Source organism: Neospora caninum, chromosome IV (assembly GCF_000208865.1).
Source record: "Neospora caninum Liverpool complete genome, chromosome IV".
Classification (NCBI taxonomy): domain Eukaryota; phylum Apicomplexa; class Conoidasida; order Eucoccidiorida; family Sarcocystidae; genus Neospora; species Neospora caninum.
Window position 1 is genome coordinate 1,461,222 of NC_018389.1, and position 14,785 is coordinate 1,476,006.

The following is a 14,785-nucleotide window of genomic DNA, read 5'->3' on the forward strand; positions in this document are numbered from 1 at the left end:
TGTCGCTTCCTATGAGTTTCACAATTTGTCAGGCGCCGTTAGCTGCCTCCTCCAGTTTCAGAGTTGCTCCAACGTTCCTGGTGGAACCACGAGAAAAACTGAGAACTCGCCCTCACGCGCATTCCATGAGGAATACATAATCAAATGACGCCAGACACACGCCTGTGTCGTCACAGACGCACTGCTCTTCCGAACCCAACTTCCATTATATCGGGGCATCTGTCTTCGCTGTCGGTGTCTTTAAAATAGATGCATATTTATGTATGTATGGAGGAAATCTCAGGGGTATATATTTGGAAAGACGCTGGAAACCTTATATCTACTCTCTTCAGCCATGTTCCTATTCTCTCAACCGCCACTGTATACCCACGTACTGGCCTTTCAGCGCTATGTACGTATCCATCATGTACGGTGCCCTCCGGTAGACTTGGACCCTGATTTCTTTTGTCGCCGACATCTCGCTCTGCTTTCCTCTTTTTCTTCTCACCGATTCGAGCGCACTGAATGCAAGTATCGTTTTCTTTTCGCCGTACTTACGATATATGTCTCTCCTGCCTTCCAGCACACAATAACCGCGCTCCGTCTCCGGCGGTCCCCCTGGGAATCTCGATGGCCGCTACATTTTACGCGGCGAGCAGTGCCCCGTCGAGTCACTTTTTTCCGTTTCGCTTGAGGCGCCACCTTCGAGAGCAATTGAAATTTTAAAATAAACGTGGATAGATGCTATTGTTCTCGAAGCAAAGGGTCAGATGCCGACAAGGCCTACCGGCTTCTAAGCACTCTGAGTCTGAAGACTCGGTATGCGACTTTTTTCTCGGCACGCTACTCGCCCATGGCTACAAACCCTGTGTTGAACACGAGTGAATTGGGCCGAAACGTTCTGCGTTACAGACATACCGGCGCACCTTTTCAGTCAGGTAAGCTGCATTCATGTGTCCAGCGAAGGCCCAGACCGACACTGGACTGCAAAGACAACGCAGCCAGCGGCTCCCCCGTGGGAAAGTGCCTCCTCTCCACACGTCAAAAGTCGTCATCGCAACGCTCACACCGCGACGACGAGACACATGCGGCCACCCTGCAGCGGCGGCCCGCTTTGTCCGGATCCCTTCGTCATTGCTTTCTGAAACTCACCTTTGTCTACCTTTAGCTCGTTCTTGTCTCTCCGGGAATTCCTCTGTTCTGCGCTGCGTTTTCTCTTGCCGCGCTGAACCACATCGCTAGAGTCCCGGCCGCCGAGACGATTTTCCCAAATCACCTCTGTTGTTTTGTCGTACCCGGCAGTTCCACATCCTTGTTCTTCCGCGACACACGCTTCCCGCTCTTTTTCGATTTGGCAATCGGCACTGGAAGATATTTGGGGCCACAGTCGTTCTTTGTCTTCGGTTTTCCCGTTCGTTGTTTGTTGTTGGCTTTCGGATGCGGCGACTCCGCGGGGAAATCCCTGGTGTAGGGTTCACGCCGTCGGGGGTACGAGGAGACCCCGCGGTTTTCGTGGACTCTGTCCACTCCATTCCCTTCCGTTGGCTGCTCATCTTTTCGGTGACTCTCTGATTCGCCGCTGCTTCCCAGAAGACGTGTGGTGTCCTAGGCTGTCTCTGGACGGAGGACTAATAGGCCTGTCACCGTGGTTCTGGTTACCCAGAGACAGCTTACCACGTGAGAGGAAACGCGCAGTTTCTTTCCGGTGTTTGAGTTTGTGCTCACGTGCGCGGTTCGGAGTTGTGTTGTCCATGGCTTCTCCACTGCACAGGGCGAGTGGCGAATCTCGAAATTGGCTTCCCGCCCTTCCCCGTCTCGTGTTTCCACGCCCGGTCCCTCTGTCCCTCCTCCCCTGCTGCGCGCCTCGGCAGCGTCCTTGTGCTTTTCTCAAGGCAGAATTAACGGGTCTCTTTTGTGTTTGCTAAGTGCCCTTCGTCCCTTGTTGACGTGGGGGTGGGTTGTTTTGTCTGCATGTTCCGGGTCTCGACATGTTCCGGGTCTCGACACTGGAAAGTTTCGATCAAGCTTTAAATGGGCCGAAGGCCCCGGGTAGGGTCATACGAGTCCATTGCCGTTCTTTCCCTTCATCCGCAGTTCGGACGGACGAGGATCTGTGACATGCCTCGTCGTTTTCAGTCTTCTCTTACGCGTTGTTTTTTGATTTGCTGCCCAGTTGACTTGATGCGCGGACGTCAACCTCCACACATCTCAATAAAGTGCATTGGTTTTTTCTTCTCCCGTGCTGAGCAGGGAGAGTATCGCCGTTTGTTTTCGTTGGAGCGGCCCTACGTTCTTTGAAACATGGCGACCCCTGTGGAAGGGAGCGTCGAGCTGGTCGAGCAGGAGGCGGACCCAGTGTGTCCGCGGTCACGCTCAGGTGTTCCGGGCGAAATATCTGTCGAGGCTCTCTCTACGGCGGCGAATGTGTTGGAGAGTCGCCCAAGCGAAGACGACGAGCTCGGCGCGGCTGCTGCGGGGATCCTATGCGACGATCGAGAGTCTCTGGAAGGGAAGGAAAGTCTCGTGCCTCCCGTGACGGGTTCGGAGGCCGCCGCGGCACTGCAGCCCCGTCCCTTCAACCTCAATCGCTACGTGCTCCTGGTGGTGTACATTCTGTACACCTTTGCGTCGGCGCGGGTGCTGTTTGGATGGCCGAGCTTGTCTTCGATGCTGTTTCGCGCGGGGGCCTTCGAGTGGCTGTGCCGAGACGAGCCATCGGTCACAGACAAGCGGTATCTGTGTCGTGCGCAGGACAGCGCCGTCCAGCTGTTGTTCACCGTCGGCGTGGCGGTCGCCTTTTGCTTTTCGCTCGCCGCAGGCCTCCTGATGGATTTCCAGGGCCCGAAGGTGTGCGCATGCGTAGGCCAGCTGATGAACACCGTCGGCTGGGTGCTCTTGGGCGTCGCCAGCGAAGACTGTCAGACGTACATCCCGGGCGTGTTTTGTCTCGCGCTCGGCGCAGACGCGGGATACCTGCCTTCGCTGAACATCAGCAACTTGTTTCCCGGCCAAGAGGGGCTGGTGATTGTCACCATGAGTGCGGCCATGTCCGCGTCCTTTTCCGTCCCAACCATCATGGACGGGTTCTGGCGAAATCACCCGGAGCAGTCGTTCTTCTGGATTTGCGTGACGTACGCGATAACGGGGACCGGCGTCTGCTTCCTCGTGGCGCTCTTCCTCTTCCCGTCACGGAGCTACATGTCGCAGGAAGAGTTGATGCGGGAGTCGCGACAAGGCAGCTCGAGCGCCAACGCACCGGCGAGTACAGAGAGGAACGAGAAGCCCGAGGCCGAGGCACTTACAACCAAGGAGGCGAAGACGGCCTGGGAACCGGTCGACGGCGAACCCGCAGAAGCTGCAGTCGGCAGGGGTAGCGCGCAGCGCCAAGGCGAAGGCGCGCAACTGGCGGCGGGGCTGGAGGCGTCCGCCACCATCCCGTTCGCCAAGCAGTTGCGGTCGCCCTACTTTTACTGCTTCTACATCTACTGGCCACTGAATGCGCTGTTCTACAACTTCTACATGACGTCCGCAGAGAATCTGTTCAACGCGCACGTCAACGACGTCCTCGGCATTCTGGGTCCGCTGTCCATGGTCCCGGCGATTCTCCTCGGGAAGCTCGCGGACACTTGGGGAGTCATGGCGCTCGTCTTGTTCATCATTTCCTCGGGCGTCCTCATGTACGCCTTTGCACTCTCCAGGTTCGTCCCCTGCTACTACGTCAGCGCCGTGTTCTCCTGTCTGTACCTCTCGAATTTTAGTGGCCAAATGTACGCGTACATGAGCGACACTTTCCGCTCGACGGACTTCGGCAAGGTCGTGGGCGTGACCAGCGCAACGGGCGGCCTCCTCTCGCTGCTCCGCATTCCGCTCCACGACGACTTAACTCTCCACGTTCTCGACGGCGACTACTTCTACACCTGTTTGATGATGCTCGGCCTGACCCTCGTATGCTTGTGCCTCGCCCTGTACCTTTTCTTCCTCAAGCGCCGATGGCCCAAGGCGTACCTCGCGTGTCCAAAGAACGCCCCAAGCGACCGGGTAGAAGCTGACGAGCAGGTTACCATTACACTGCACAGCTGAGAATCATTTTTGTCTGTCTTCGCGGGCGCGTTTGGATGCCGGGAGGCCATCCTCGGGGTTCCGCTTCTTGCGCGCTCTGCGCCAGAATCCTTCTGGTGTCGTCGCCTCCCCCCCCCCCCCCCCTCCCCCCCCGGTCTGTGCGTCGCTCGTGAAAACGCAACCGAACGCAGCTGAAAGCGCCGGGGCGGGCGAAAAAAGCAACAGCGGAACCACTCGTGTCGACGCAGCCTCAAGGGCTGCTCGCGGGTTTGGTTCCGACTCCGACAACTTGGTTTTTTTTTTCTCCCAGAAGACAACGCGCGTGGGGCAATGCAGAGACTTCGGCCTGCACAGGAAGCAGAGACGAATAAGCAACTGCGCTGTGTGTGTGTGTGTACGAGACAAACTTTTGTGGGGGGCAGACAGGTATTTTTTCTGCGGTTTATGGAAAGATTTTTGGCGGAGAGGAAGGACGAAAAAAGCTTTCCTCCTCGTCTTTTTTCTCAGGGAAAGGTCAGAGAAACAGGAGGCGACATGTCCAGTTGTGTCTCCGCGGCTTATGTGCGAAGGAAAGTACCTGTTCCTAGCACTCTGTTTGCTCCGCGCGCGAACGTAGCTTTGTGGCGGAGAGACGCGGCGTTTTCCGTGTTGTGGACAAATTGTAGCGAAGCGTTTGTGCTTGAAATCCGTGCGGTTGTTTGATTCCATCGTCGTGACCGACGAAGAACGCAGTTCAGTTCTTCCTATCGTCCGCTCGTGAACAGTCGGTCGAAACTCGGACTGGGTTGCGGGCGCTCGCGAGGTCCAACGCAGCGAAGGAAAAAGAACGTACCACTGCCGTTGCACCGTTATCTCTCGCCGTTCCAGGAATCAGCTTTACATGAAACAGATTTAGCAGAGCGAGAAACAGAACTAAGGTCGGCACGCAGAAGTTGTTGCAGTGAGCTTTGTTAAATTTGCATCCATAGGCCGGTAGACGTAGACATGCTGTGGCGCACTTCCTTTAAGTCTTTGTGGAAGGCGTACAGATGCCCGTACGCCGAAATAGACAACGGTCTTCGTTTCGCTTCTGGAATTGAAGGGTGTTTCATATGAGTGTGGGGCGAGGCCGAGCAGCAGGCAAGAAGCGAAGCACACTAGCGGCGCTTTTGCCTTTTGGAAAAACGGTGGAAGAAACAGAGCATGCAGCAAAAAGACACTCGCCTCCAAGACAACCCGACAACGGCATTGCAGCATACAAGGCAAAGACTGCCCCATTGGTGTTTCGTTCCGACCAACTTAGAGGACGGTGCGGCATACTCTTTCCCCCCCGTCGGGGATCAAACGCGCGCGTTAGTCTGGAGAAAAAGTCTACAAGTGCACTCCCTAAACCCTCCGCGAGCTCTCCGCTCGATACTCTCTCAGTGGACTCGCGACCAGGTTTAAGGGAGTGGAAACCCGATGTTATTTTCATTTCTTTGGCTTTCCTATCTTAGATCTGCCAGTACTTCCGTGTGCGTGTCTCTCCGTGAGATAAGCATTGACGGCGGACGGGAGTCAGGAAACAAGAAAGAAGAGCGAGAAGCTGGAGCGTTTGAATAACTGAAACGGAGAGAACTGAGGCTACTGGAAAGAAAAACCAAACTGCGAGACCCAGCAAACTCAAAAGAGGGGTGCCGGAAAAGAAATGACGGAAAGTATGGTGAACCTCGGAAGACAGGGAGGATGTCGGCATGATGTGAGCCTCAGTAATGCATGGAGAGATGAAAGAAACGGCAAAAAGGACTCTTCTCGAGCTTGGGTTCCTCCTGTTTAGCACACGAACAGTCAGTACCACAGACTGAGGCTGGTCCGCTCCGTCTAGAGACATGCGCAGAACAGTGCTTGCCTTGCCGTTTTCCTTCTGCAATTGCTACATCTCACCTGTGCCATCCTCATTCTCGGTAGACGTCTCTCTTTAGACGCCATTCTCTGGCGAAAAGGGGGACAATGCAAGTGTGTACTCCAGATTCCAGTGCATACAGTGACCGTTGTGCTGCGCATATGCTGTTGAGTTGTGCGAACGCATCAGTTCTGGGTTACAAGTAAATGAAGCAAAAAGAGCTTCCTCCTTTTGAAGGCAGCAAGCGCACTTGTTTCTCCACACCACTCGAGAGATCCTGCATGGGCGGCAAGTTAAAATCCGGTTGGAAAGAAATCTCCTTCACCTCTTGCATGCGGTCACACAGTTTGTCGGCGCTGCATGCTGGGAACAAACCTGTTTTCCCCCTTTAAAAAAACCCGCTTCAGATTGCGCTGTTTTTGCAATGCGGTCTGTTTCTCCATGCCTTCTTCTTGCTCTCCTGTCGATTCTTTTCAAACTCCGACAGCGACTGCGCACCATTCGCTGGTGTTCAGAACACAGTCGAGAAGAGAGGTTTACCCAGTCGCTTCATCGATTCTACTCCTCTTCTGAACCTTCCACTTTTTCCCTGAAAGTCTCCTCTGTTTCTACTTTTTCTCCAAGGACAACATCGCGCATTTTGCCACTCCCGTTCCTTTTTGCTTGCGATCATGTAGGCTTCTTTCCCGTGTTTCGCATGCGCCTTTCTCGTGCGTCCTCGAGTGCCCCGTCCAGGTTTTGTTTTTAACTCAGTCTGTCCTCTCTTTCTTCTCCGTATAGCGGAAACTTTCTCTTCTTTCCCTCCAAACACAGGCCTTCGCCTACGTTACCGTTCACAGCTCTTTGTTTGCGCGTTTTGTTTCCCTTGGTTACACCTGACGCCGCGCACCCTGCGCACTCTGCCCCTGAAACCGGACACGACCCGCAGGCGCGCCCACTTTCTCGAGTTATTCCTCCGCGTTTATTTCCCCATCTTCCCGTCTGTCTGTCTACACATACTTACACAAGGATACACACGTAATCAACCGACACATCTCTCGTTATATGCATATCTATATTCATATATATATATATATATATATATATATATATATAAGGAGGAACGGGAGCAGGAAGCAGCGTAGTTTCACGCTGTTCAAGAGGCGCGGCGGAGAGCGCTGTCCGTGAGACACTGGAACACTGCCTTTCCTTTTCCAGCGAATCAAACATGGCCGACGCCAAGGAGATCAGCCTGTCGGTGGAGGAGACGAACAGACTGCGGCTAAAGCTGGGACTGAAGCCGTTGCGCGTCGACACGGAACCTAAGGTGTGCTCAGCGTGCAGGCGACATTCCCTCTCCATTTTCGTGGTGCCGAAAACCCCTTTGGATGTTGAGACACGTGGTCGTCTCCCGTCGTCTGGGCTCGTCTCGCTGACTTGTGTGTTTAAGTGGACAGAGCGTTTCCGCAGAAGCCGAACAGCGAGTGGAATGGGGAAGGACGCGCTTCCGCGTCCACGTTTGTGTCTCCCGCGTTTTTCGGATTTGCCTGCCATGCTGACGAGAGAACAGGGAGATGGGCGTGCGTCACGCCGTTTCAGAGTGTGCTCTCTGTGGCGTGGAAGGCGCGGGGCGAACCAGTCGATTGTGAGGGAGTAGCTGAGACACCGGGTCAACGGATGCTGACTCCGTTTCGACTTGACGCGGAATGCGAACACAGTGCCGAGTTCTTTGCCTAACAGGAGGCGAGCAGAGGGAACGAGAGGGGAGAACGCCTTGCCACGGCGTCGTTTTTGCCGTCTGCCGTGTTTGTTGGCTTTCTAGGCGAAGCCCTCTCAGGATGGCGACTCTGAGGCGGGCGGGGCTTCGTCCTCCGATCCCCACGCGCATCTCACAGCGGCCGAGCTAGAGGAGCGAAGGCGGCAGGCGGCGCGGCAGCTCGCCGAGCGGACTGAAGAGCGAAAGAGGAAAGCAGTTCACGCGGCGATGACTGGTGGTCCCACCCTCGGAGAAGACGACGATGATTTAGACGATCCTGCAGCCTGGGTCGCGCGGATGAGGAAAAACGATAAAGAGAAACGCGTTCTGGCGTCTCAAGCTCGAGGTTCGTTTCTGAAAAAACGTCTCGGCCATTCCTCGAGAGATGTGCCCGACTGTACAAAGGAGAGGCGAAGCCGACGCCAGCGTGTAAAAGTGCATGTGCAGTACACATGCACGTACATGTTCATATATATATATATATATATATATGTATATACTTATGTATATAAATGTGTATATTTGTGTATATGGATTTGTGTGTGAAACGCTTTTGGTGCACAAATGGTTGCCGTGCGTGATGTTTGTATGCGTTTTTGTGTGTTTCTTTTGCGAAGGCTAGTTTCTTGATACGGAGTCCGAGCGATTGACGCGCCTCTGGAGATGTCAAAGTGTGAAAACGCGTGTGCGTGTGCGTCCGGACCCGCGTTTCCGCTCCATTTTGTCTCTGCGGGGATTTTGATTTCTCTCTTCTTTTTCGTCCCGCTGTGCAGTTGACGCGGCGCACTACGACGACAGCGACGACGAATCGGGGTCGGGAGTGTCTGGGCGGCGAGGGCAGGAGTCTCCGTTACATCCGGCGAAACGCCATCGTGGAGCGGCGTTGGCCGCCACGGACGGCGAGCAGGCGGGCGGCGATGTGAAGGTCGTGCACGACTTGAAGGATTTCGCGGAGGGGGAGACGGTCGTCTTGACGCTGAAGGACTCTCAGATCTTGACGGCCGACGGAGCGCTCAACGAGGAGATGGACACGCTCGAGAACGTTGCGCTGGCGGAGAAGAAGAAGCTGCAGAAGCTGCTGCGGGAGAAGGAGAAGAAGACTGTGTACGACCCAACAGAAGACTGGGAAGAAGGCGAAGACGGCCAGCCGAAGAAGAAGGAGATTCTGGAGCACTACGACGCGTGGGAGAGAGAGGAGCTCGCCGCCCAGGGAAAGGGGCCTCCGCCCGACGACGACCGGGGCTTTGTGCTGCCGAGTCTGCAGGGTCGAGAACTCGACGAGCCCGTGGAAGTCCAGATTGAACTGCTGCGCGAGAGACAGAGGCTCGTGGAGCGCGAGAAGCAGAAGGTCATGGGTCTCACGTCGCTCGCCGCGTACCACAGCGACGGGATCGCGCTGACTGGGGCGAACCTCAGTCGGCAAAAGTACGACGCTTCGGGACCGTCTTCAGTCGTCCTCGGCGGCGAGCGCGAGGCGGCCGCGCGCGCAGACGGAGGCGCCGGCGAGGCGGTTGCGTTCCGCAAGCTGAAGAAGAAGAAGAAGATCCAAAAGAAGAAGCAGGGGGCCGAGTTCTGGAAAGAGCTCCTCGGAGGAAAACCTCAAGAGGAAGAGGACGAAGAGAAGGAGGCGCAGGACGACGAGATCAAACCTGCCGCAGGCGGCAAACCGCGAAAGGCCGATCGACACCACGGGTCGCGCGGGGAGAGACGCGAAAGAGACAGCAAGTACGTGGGTGCGCACGGGACGGAGCGACGCCTCTGTAGGCTTCCAAAGGGCGTCGCCCGTGTGTGCGCGCGCGCGAGAGCGGCCCGAACCTGCGCGGCCGGTGTGTTTTGTGTCTGGGCTGTCGTCTGTAGCGTCTCCTCGTTCGCCGTCGCGTCTCGCCGCTGCTTCGAAGAGAACGATTCGTGCCTCAGTCGCAGAGACTGACCTCGAGAGGAACCCTGGACGAGGGACGTTTGTATCCCGGCGGGAGGCGCGAGCAACCGGGCGCCTTGCCCGATGTGCACGCCCCTCGCACACACGCACGCACGGGGTGTAACCGCCGCCAGATAGGCGACTCGCGCATCGCTCAGACTACATCCATGTTGTCTACATGTACCTGTGCACGCATATGTGGGGAGAGTTGCCGATGTGTACAGGAGGCGTTCTCGGTCCCGCGAAAAGAGACGGTGGTTCGTTGGCAAGCGCGTTTTTTTTTTGATTTGCGAATGTGACTTTGTTTTTTCGCAGGAAAGCAGACTCGCAGAAACAACACGTCCGCGAGGCGCTGGAAGCTGCGGAAACAGCCACCAAACATGTCAGTCCCCAGCCGACTTCTTCCTCGTCTCGGAGAGAACGCGAAGGGAAAGACGAAGGGAGCGACAGGCGAAGCCGAGGGAAAGAAGGCTCTTCGCGTGTGGAGAAAGCAGAGAGAGAAGGCATGGAAGAAGACGTGGAAGACAGCGAGGTGGACGACCTCGCGGCGGCAGACAGGGAGCTTCAGGAAAGCCTGGAAAAGTGCGTTGTCTCGGCTGTGGTGCGGGTCTGGGGAGGCCCTGAGCAGAGATGCTTCAAACCCGGTCACACACACAGCCTGCATACCCCTAGCGCGTCCCCACGTTTTTTGTTTAGGGTCGTGCACCTTTTTTTCCTTTGTGGGCGAATACGTCGCGCGGCCGCCGTAGGGTGGCGCAGCTGCGTTGTCGAACGTCTTTCCAGTTTTCGTTTTGCTTCACGATTTCTCCCTCGCGCTTTGCAACGCCCCTTGCAGCTGTCCCTTGCCGTCTTTTCTTTTTCATCGTTCCCGCCTTTTTCGTAGGTTTTCTCGCTTCTGCGTTTCTGCGCGCGCGTCTCTTCCGGCGTGTCCGAGTTGCTCGTGCCTTTTCGTTTTCCTCGAGCTTTCCTCTGTCTCTCGCTTTTTTCTCGTCTGTCTTTTTTCTCACGGACGTTTCCACCCACCAGCTGTCGCTTCGCGCGTTGCCTGTGACGCTCGCACCCCGTTTGCTTCGCTCAGGCAGAGACGCCTCGCCTGTCTGAAGCTGCGTGAACAGGAGACAGAGGACGCGCAGGCGAAAACCCCGCAAGTACGGCTTCTCAGCCTTCTTCGCAGCCAGGCAAAAGGCAGGGTCGTCGGTAAGCACGCGATTTGGTCAGTTTCCGATTTCTCGCTCTCTCCGCGTCTCCTTCTCCCGTGTGGTCCGTCGCTCGTCGTTTCCGTCGTCTCTCCTCTTCGGCTCGTCTTTCTCCTCGCTTGAGGCTACCTTCCGAATCGGACGAAGACACACAGCCGTTGTTTGTCTCCTTCGTTTCGCGAACTTTTACGTGTCTTCTCGGTTTTTTCTCGACCCCCGGCGGGTCGGGCCTCTCTCTGTCCCTGGGTTTGCCGTTCGCCGTCTTCTCCGTACTCGGTTGCTGTCTTCCAAGGCTGCTCCCAGTCTCGGTTTTCCCCTCGTGGATTGCAGAAGCGGACCAGCTGCCGGTCGACGGGTCGTCCTCGCCGTCGAAAGGAAAAGATGCGTGGGCTGCGGCGCCTCGCGACCGCCGAGCCGGCTTCTCGGCGACGTCGGAGGCCCCAGCTGAAGACGAGGAAGACGAGACGCAAGGCCTGCAGCTGAGCACGACGACGGAATTCTGCCGCGCCATCCAGACGCCTCTGGAGAAGCTTCAAAGCATGAAGCAGGAACCCTACGGCAGTTCCCGACAACGGTGAGCTCTCCGGACCGAGGCGGAAGCGTTTCCGACTTTGGCGATCGACTCGCGCGAGAAAAACAAGACCACTCCGCCGTCCCCATATGCATGCTCCCGCGAGCACTCGAGCGCTCTGACGAACGCGAACACCTGCTTGTGGATCATGTGCAGTTCACGTTTTTTGACTCTGGAAACGGTCGTCCTGCGCTCCGGCACACGACCCGGTTCAGCGATATACACAGGGAATGAGGCGCATGTAAAGCATCTCCGTCCCTCCCTCTCTCCCTGTGCACATCCATATAGACAAACACATGGATGTATCGAATATGCTCGTGCGGTAAAATATACGTCCTGCACAGGTACATGCGCACCCACATGTTGGTCCGAACGGCCTCGTGCGTAATAACGGCCAACCTGGCCTCGGCGGAGTGTCGCGGCGACTGCATCCGAGATTCCTTCTTTGTGACTGTCTACTTCACCTATTCGTTTGGCGGGGCCTTTTTGTCTCACGCCCCTCCTTTGTGCACGTCCTCGGGGCCTAGGAAGGCGCGAGGTTCATCTGGGTCTGTCTCCGTATCGATGCACCGAGTGTAGTTCGAGGAGACGTCTTTTTTCCCTGGCGTCCGTTGCGGCTTCCTGCGCGCAGCCAAGAGAAGCCCGCGCATGCACAGCAGCCAAGGGGAGAGAAGCGGTCCAAGTCGAATGAGACGGCGAAGGAAGAAGGAGAAGACAGCGACACGGGCGATCGGAGCGAAGAGCGTCGGAACAAGGAGAAGGACGAGGACTCGTCGGAAGAGGAGGAAGACCTAGAGGTAAGACTTCTCGCGCTGACCTCTCGGTCGACGCTTTGCCTGTCACGTGAAGAAAGACTCGCCTCCCCTGTCCCTCTCTGTGGTTCTCGTTCGCAGTCGTGCCGTTTCGCCTTCCCTCTCTCGGGGCGTTTCCACCCTCGTTTTCCTCCCACTTTTCCCTTTCTGGTTTTGACGATATTTGCTATTTTCGGGGCACACGGCCCACCGTGAGAGCGTTTCCCGACGCACCAACTTTGCCCTCAGAGAGAGAGAGAGTTAGAAAGTGGGCTCTCGCCGTCTCTCTCGCGACGCTCCCGAGTGGTCTTTCCGCGCCGCTTATGCGCGCTGGGTTCGCCGCCGTTTTTCCTTCCTGCCTTCCGTTCGTCCGTTCTCAAGGCTGGCGGCGTGCACTTCGTGAACAAAGAGCGCCGGCCCCTCTCAACCCGTGGCCTGTCGCTGATGTTGGCTCTCTCAGAGCTCGCATGCCGTTTTCAGAACTTTTCGTCCCCGTCTTGGTGTGTGCACTCCCTCTCCCTCTTCTTTCCCCCCCCCCCCCACCCCCCCGGGTTTCCGGTGCGTGGCGCGTTGACGTGTTTCGACAGTTCTCGCTTGACCCTCTCGGGTCCTCTCTTGCTCCTGTTTCGCTCCCTTTCCCCTATTCAGTCCTTTTGCTTTTGGTGCCGTCGGGTGTCTCTTTCAAGACTGGCTTCATGAACGAAAATCCCATGGGCCACGGCCTGGCCGAAGCACTGAAATATCTTCAGAGCAAAAGTAAGCAACGAATTGCTCCCTTTTTACGTCGATTCGCTGGTCGCGTTGCCGTGTCCCACCCCCCCCCCCCCCTACGAAACCAGACGCATTCCCTGGGGTGCGCTTTGGTACTTCGGGGCAATTCCGGCCTCCTGAGCTTCGCGCTCCTCGTTTTTGTCTTGTGGATATTCTCGCCCGTCGTTTGTTGTCTCTGGCGTGCGGTCACTTCCGTTCGCGCGTCCTGCGGATCGTTTCCTCGGCGGTGTCTCCTCGGTCGCTGTCTTCGTCGTCTTCCGATCGTGTTTGTTCTGCACGCGGCTGCGGCAGTCGGCGCTCTTCGCAGTTGACCCTCCCGCCTTTCTGTTACCTCTGCGCTGCGGGTGTAGTGACTGTCGCGTCGTCGGCATGGGCATTCTTGACCGTGTTAAAGATTCCCTGGCTCGCTGCCGTGCTGCCTCCCCCTTGGCCTCTGCAGACCACTACTCGCTGGACAAAATGCGGCAACGGCGCCACCGCCCAGACGAGCTTCCACTCCACAAGCCCCTGGGGGAGAAGGACATTAAGATTGACCATCGCGACCGATATGGGAATGTCATGGTAAGGCGCGTCTCCGTTTCCCCGCGCGCACTTGCGGCTGTGTCCCAGCTCGAACCCGTGCACAGGCAGGCAAGTGCCGCGGTGTTTCTGCCTGGGCGAGCGCACCCGTGGGCGACTCCTCAGAGCGCCGACCGCAGGCGTGCACACGTGGGTGTACGCATGCAGGGTAGCTTGCCTGGAAAAGCTCGGGGTTGTATCACCCACCCACCCGCGGGGAGAAAGAAGAGGCACAGACACGCGTGGTAAACAACGAGACTGACGGACTGGCAACGGAGACGAGACGGCGAGGGAAACGAAACAGAGGAAGGGCCGTTGAGGTGGCGTTGCGTGTGTATGGCATGGCTGAATCCCTCCGTGATGCGTTCTGTCTTCTAGACGCCGAAAGACGCCTTCCGTGAGATCTCCTGGCGCTTCCACGGAAAATACCCCAGTCTGAGGAAGCAGGAGAAGAAGATGAAAAAGATGGACATCGGTGAGTCTGCGGTCAGCCCGTGTTCAGAATGGGAAAGGGAAACGAGGGCTTTGACCTGCGGAGACACTCTCCACGCATACGCAGGCGGGGACTGGCCGTGGTCGCCTAACGACTTGCGTATCCGTGCAAACGCTCGTATGTCCACGCCCCTATATCACTGTACATATCTATATCTATATCTAGATATATACATAAAAGAAGAGAGAGAACGAGAGACACATGCACATTCGTATATATGCACATACTTTGATAGCGATAGTTCTATATGCATATCGCTGCGAGAAGTAGATCGGCGCAGAGCGCCAGCACCTCAAAGTGGAGATCGACAAAATGTTTCCGTCTTTATAAATATATATAGATGTATGTAGGTATATAGATGTGTGTATGAAGGCATCCGATTAGACAAGAAGGGAGGCAGGTGGACAGCGACATGTGTGGGGCTGTTGCGTGCTCAGCTCGGTGGTCGGAAACTTCCTGTGTCCCTGTCACGTCGTCGGTCCCAGCTGCGTATTTGCTGACAAGGCCGTGCACACGTGTCGGCGAGACAGGCAGCGTCTCTCTCTCTGTCTCTCGTGTCGTCGTTCCTGCACGCAGCCGACTGTGCGCCTTCGGTCCCTCCGCGAGAGGCCTTTGCGCGTTTTCAAGCAGGGACTGAGTCTGGCGTGTGTGGTGTGCCTGACCCATCTCGGCGCGTTGTTTGTAGAGCGGAAGCTACTGCAGAATCCGATGGAGGCGCTGCCTACTTTAAATGCGCTCCAAAGACTGCAGGAGAAGGAGAAGGCTTCTCACCTGGTTCTCACTGGCGGATCGATGGACTAGAAGCCTGGCGCGAATTTCTGTCGGAAGACGTCGCCCTCTCCCGGCGCCCCGT

General features: G+C 56.6%; 2 protein-coding genes across 2 annotated transcripts; both read left to right on the forward strand.

Moving 5' to 3' along the window:
• Positions 1-2,280: 2,280 nt before the first annotated feature.
• Positions 2,281-4,059, forward strand: NCLIV_011330 (putative major facilitator superfamily domain-containing protein; the record flags this gene model as incomplete). Its single annotated transcript, XM_003880651.1, has 1 exon — positions 2,281-4,059. The coding sequence occupies one exon, from the start codon at positions 2,281-2,283 to the stop codon at positions 4,057-4,059; it is 1,779 nt and encodes a 592-aa protein (XP_003880700.1).
• A 3,047-nt stretch (positions 4,060-7,106) lies between these two features.
• Positions 7,107-14,733, forward strand: NCLIV_011340 (os02g0511500 protein, related; the record flags this gene model as incomplete). Its single annotated transcript, XM_003880652.1, has 11 exons — positions 7,107-7,205; positions 7,701-7,980; positions 8,408-9,359; positions 9,868-10,134; positions 10,631-10,749; positions 11,079-11,322; positions 11,951-12,116; positions 12,698-12,866; positions 13,321-13,442; positions 13,818-13,914; positions 14,618-14,733. 11 exons carry the CDS (start codon positions 7,107-7,109, stop codon positions 14,731-14,733), a joined length of 2,631 nt encoding a protein of 876 aa, XP_003880701.1.
• Positions 14,734-14,785: the final 52 nt, after the last annotated feature.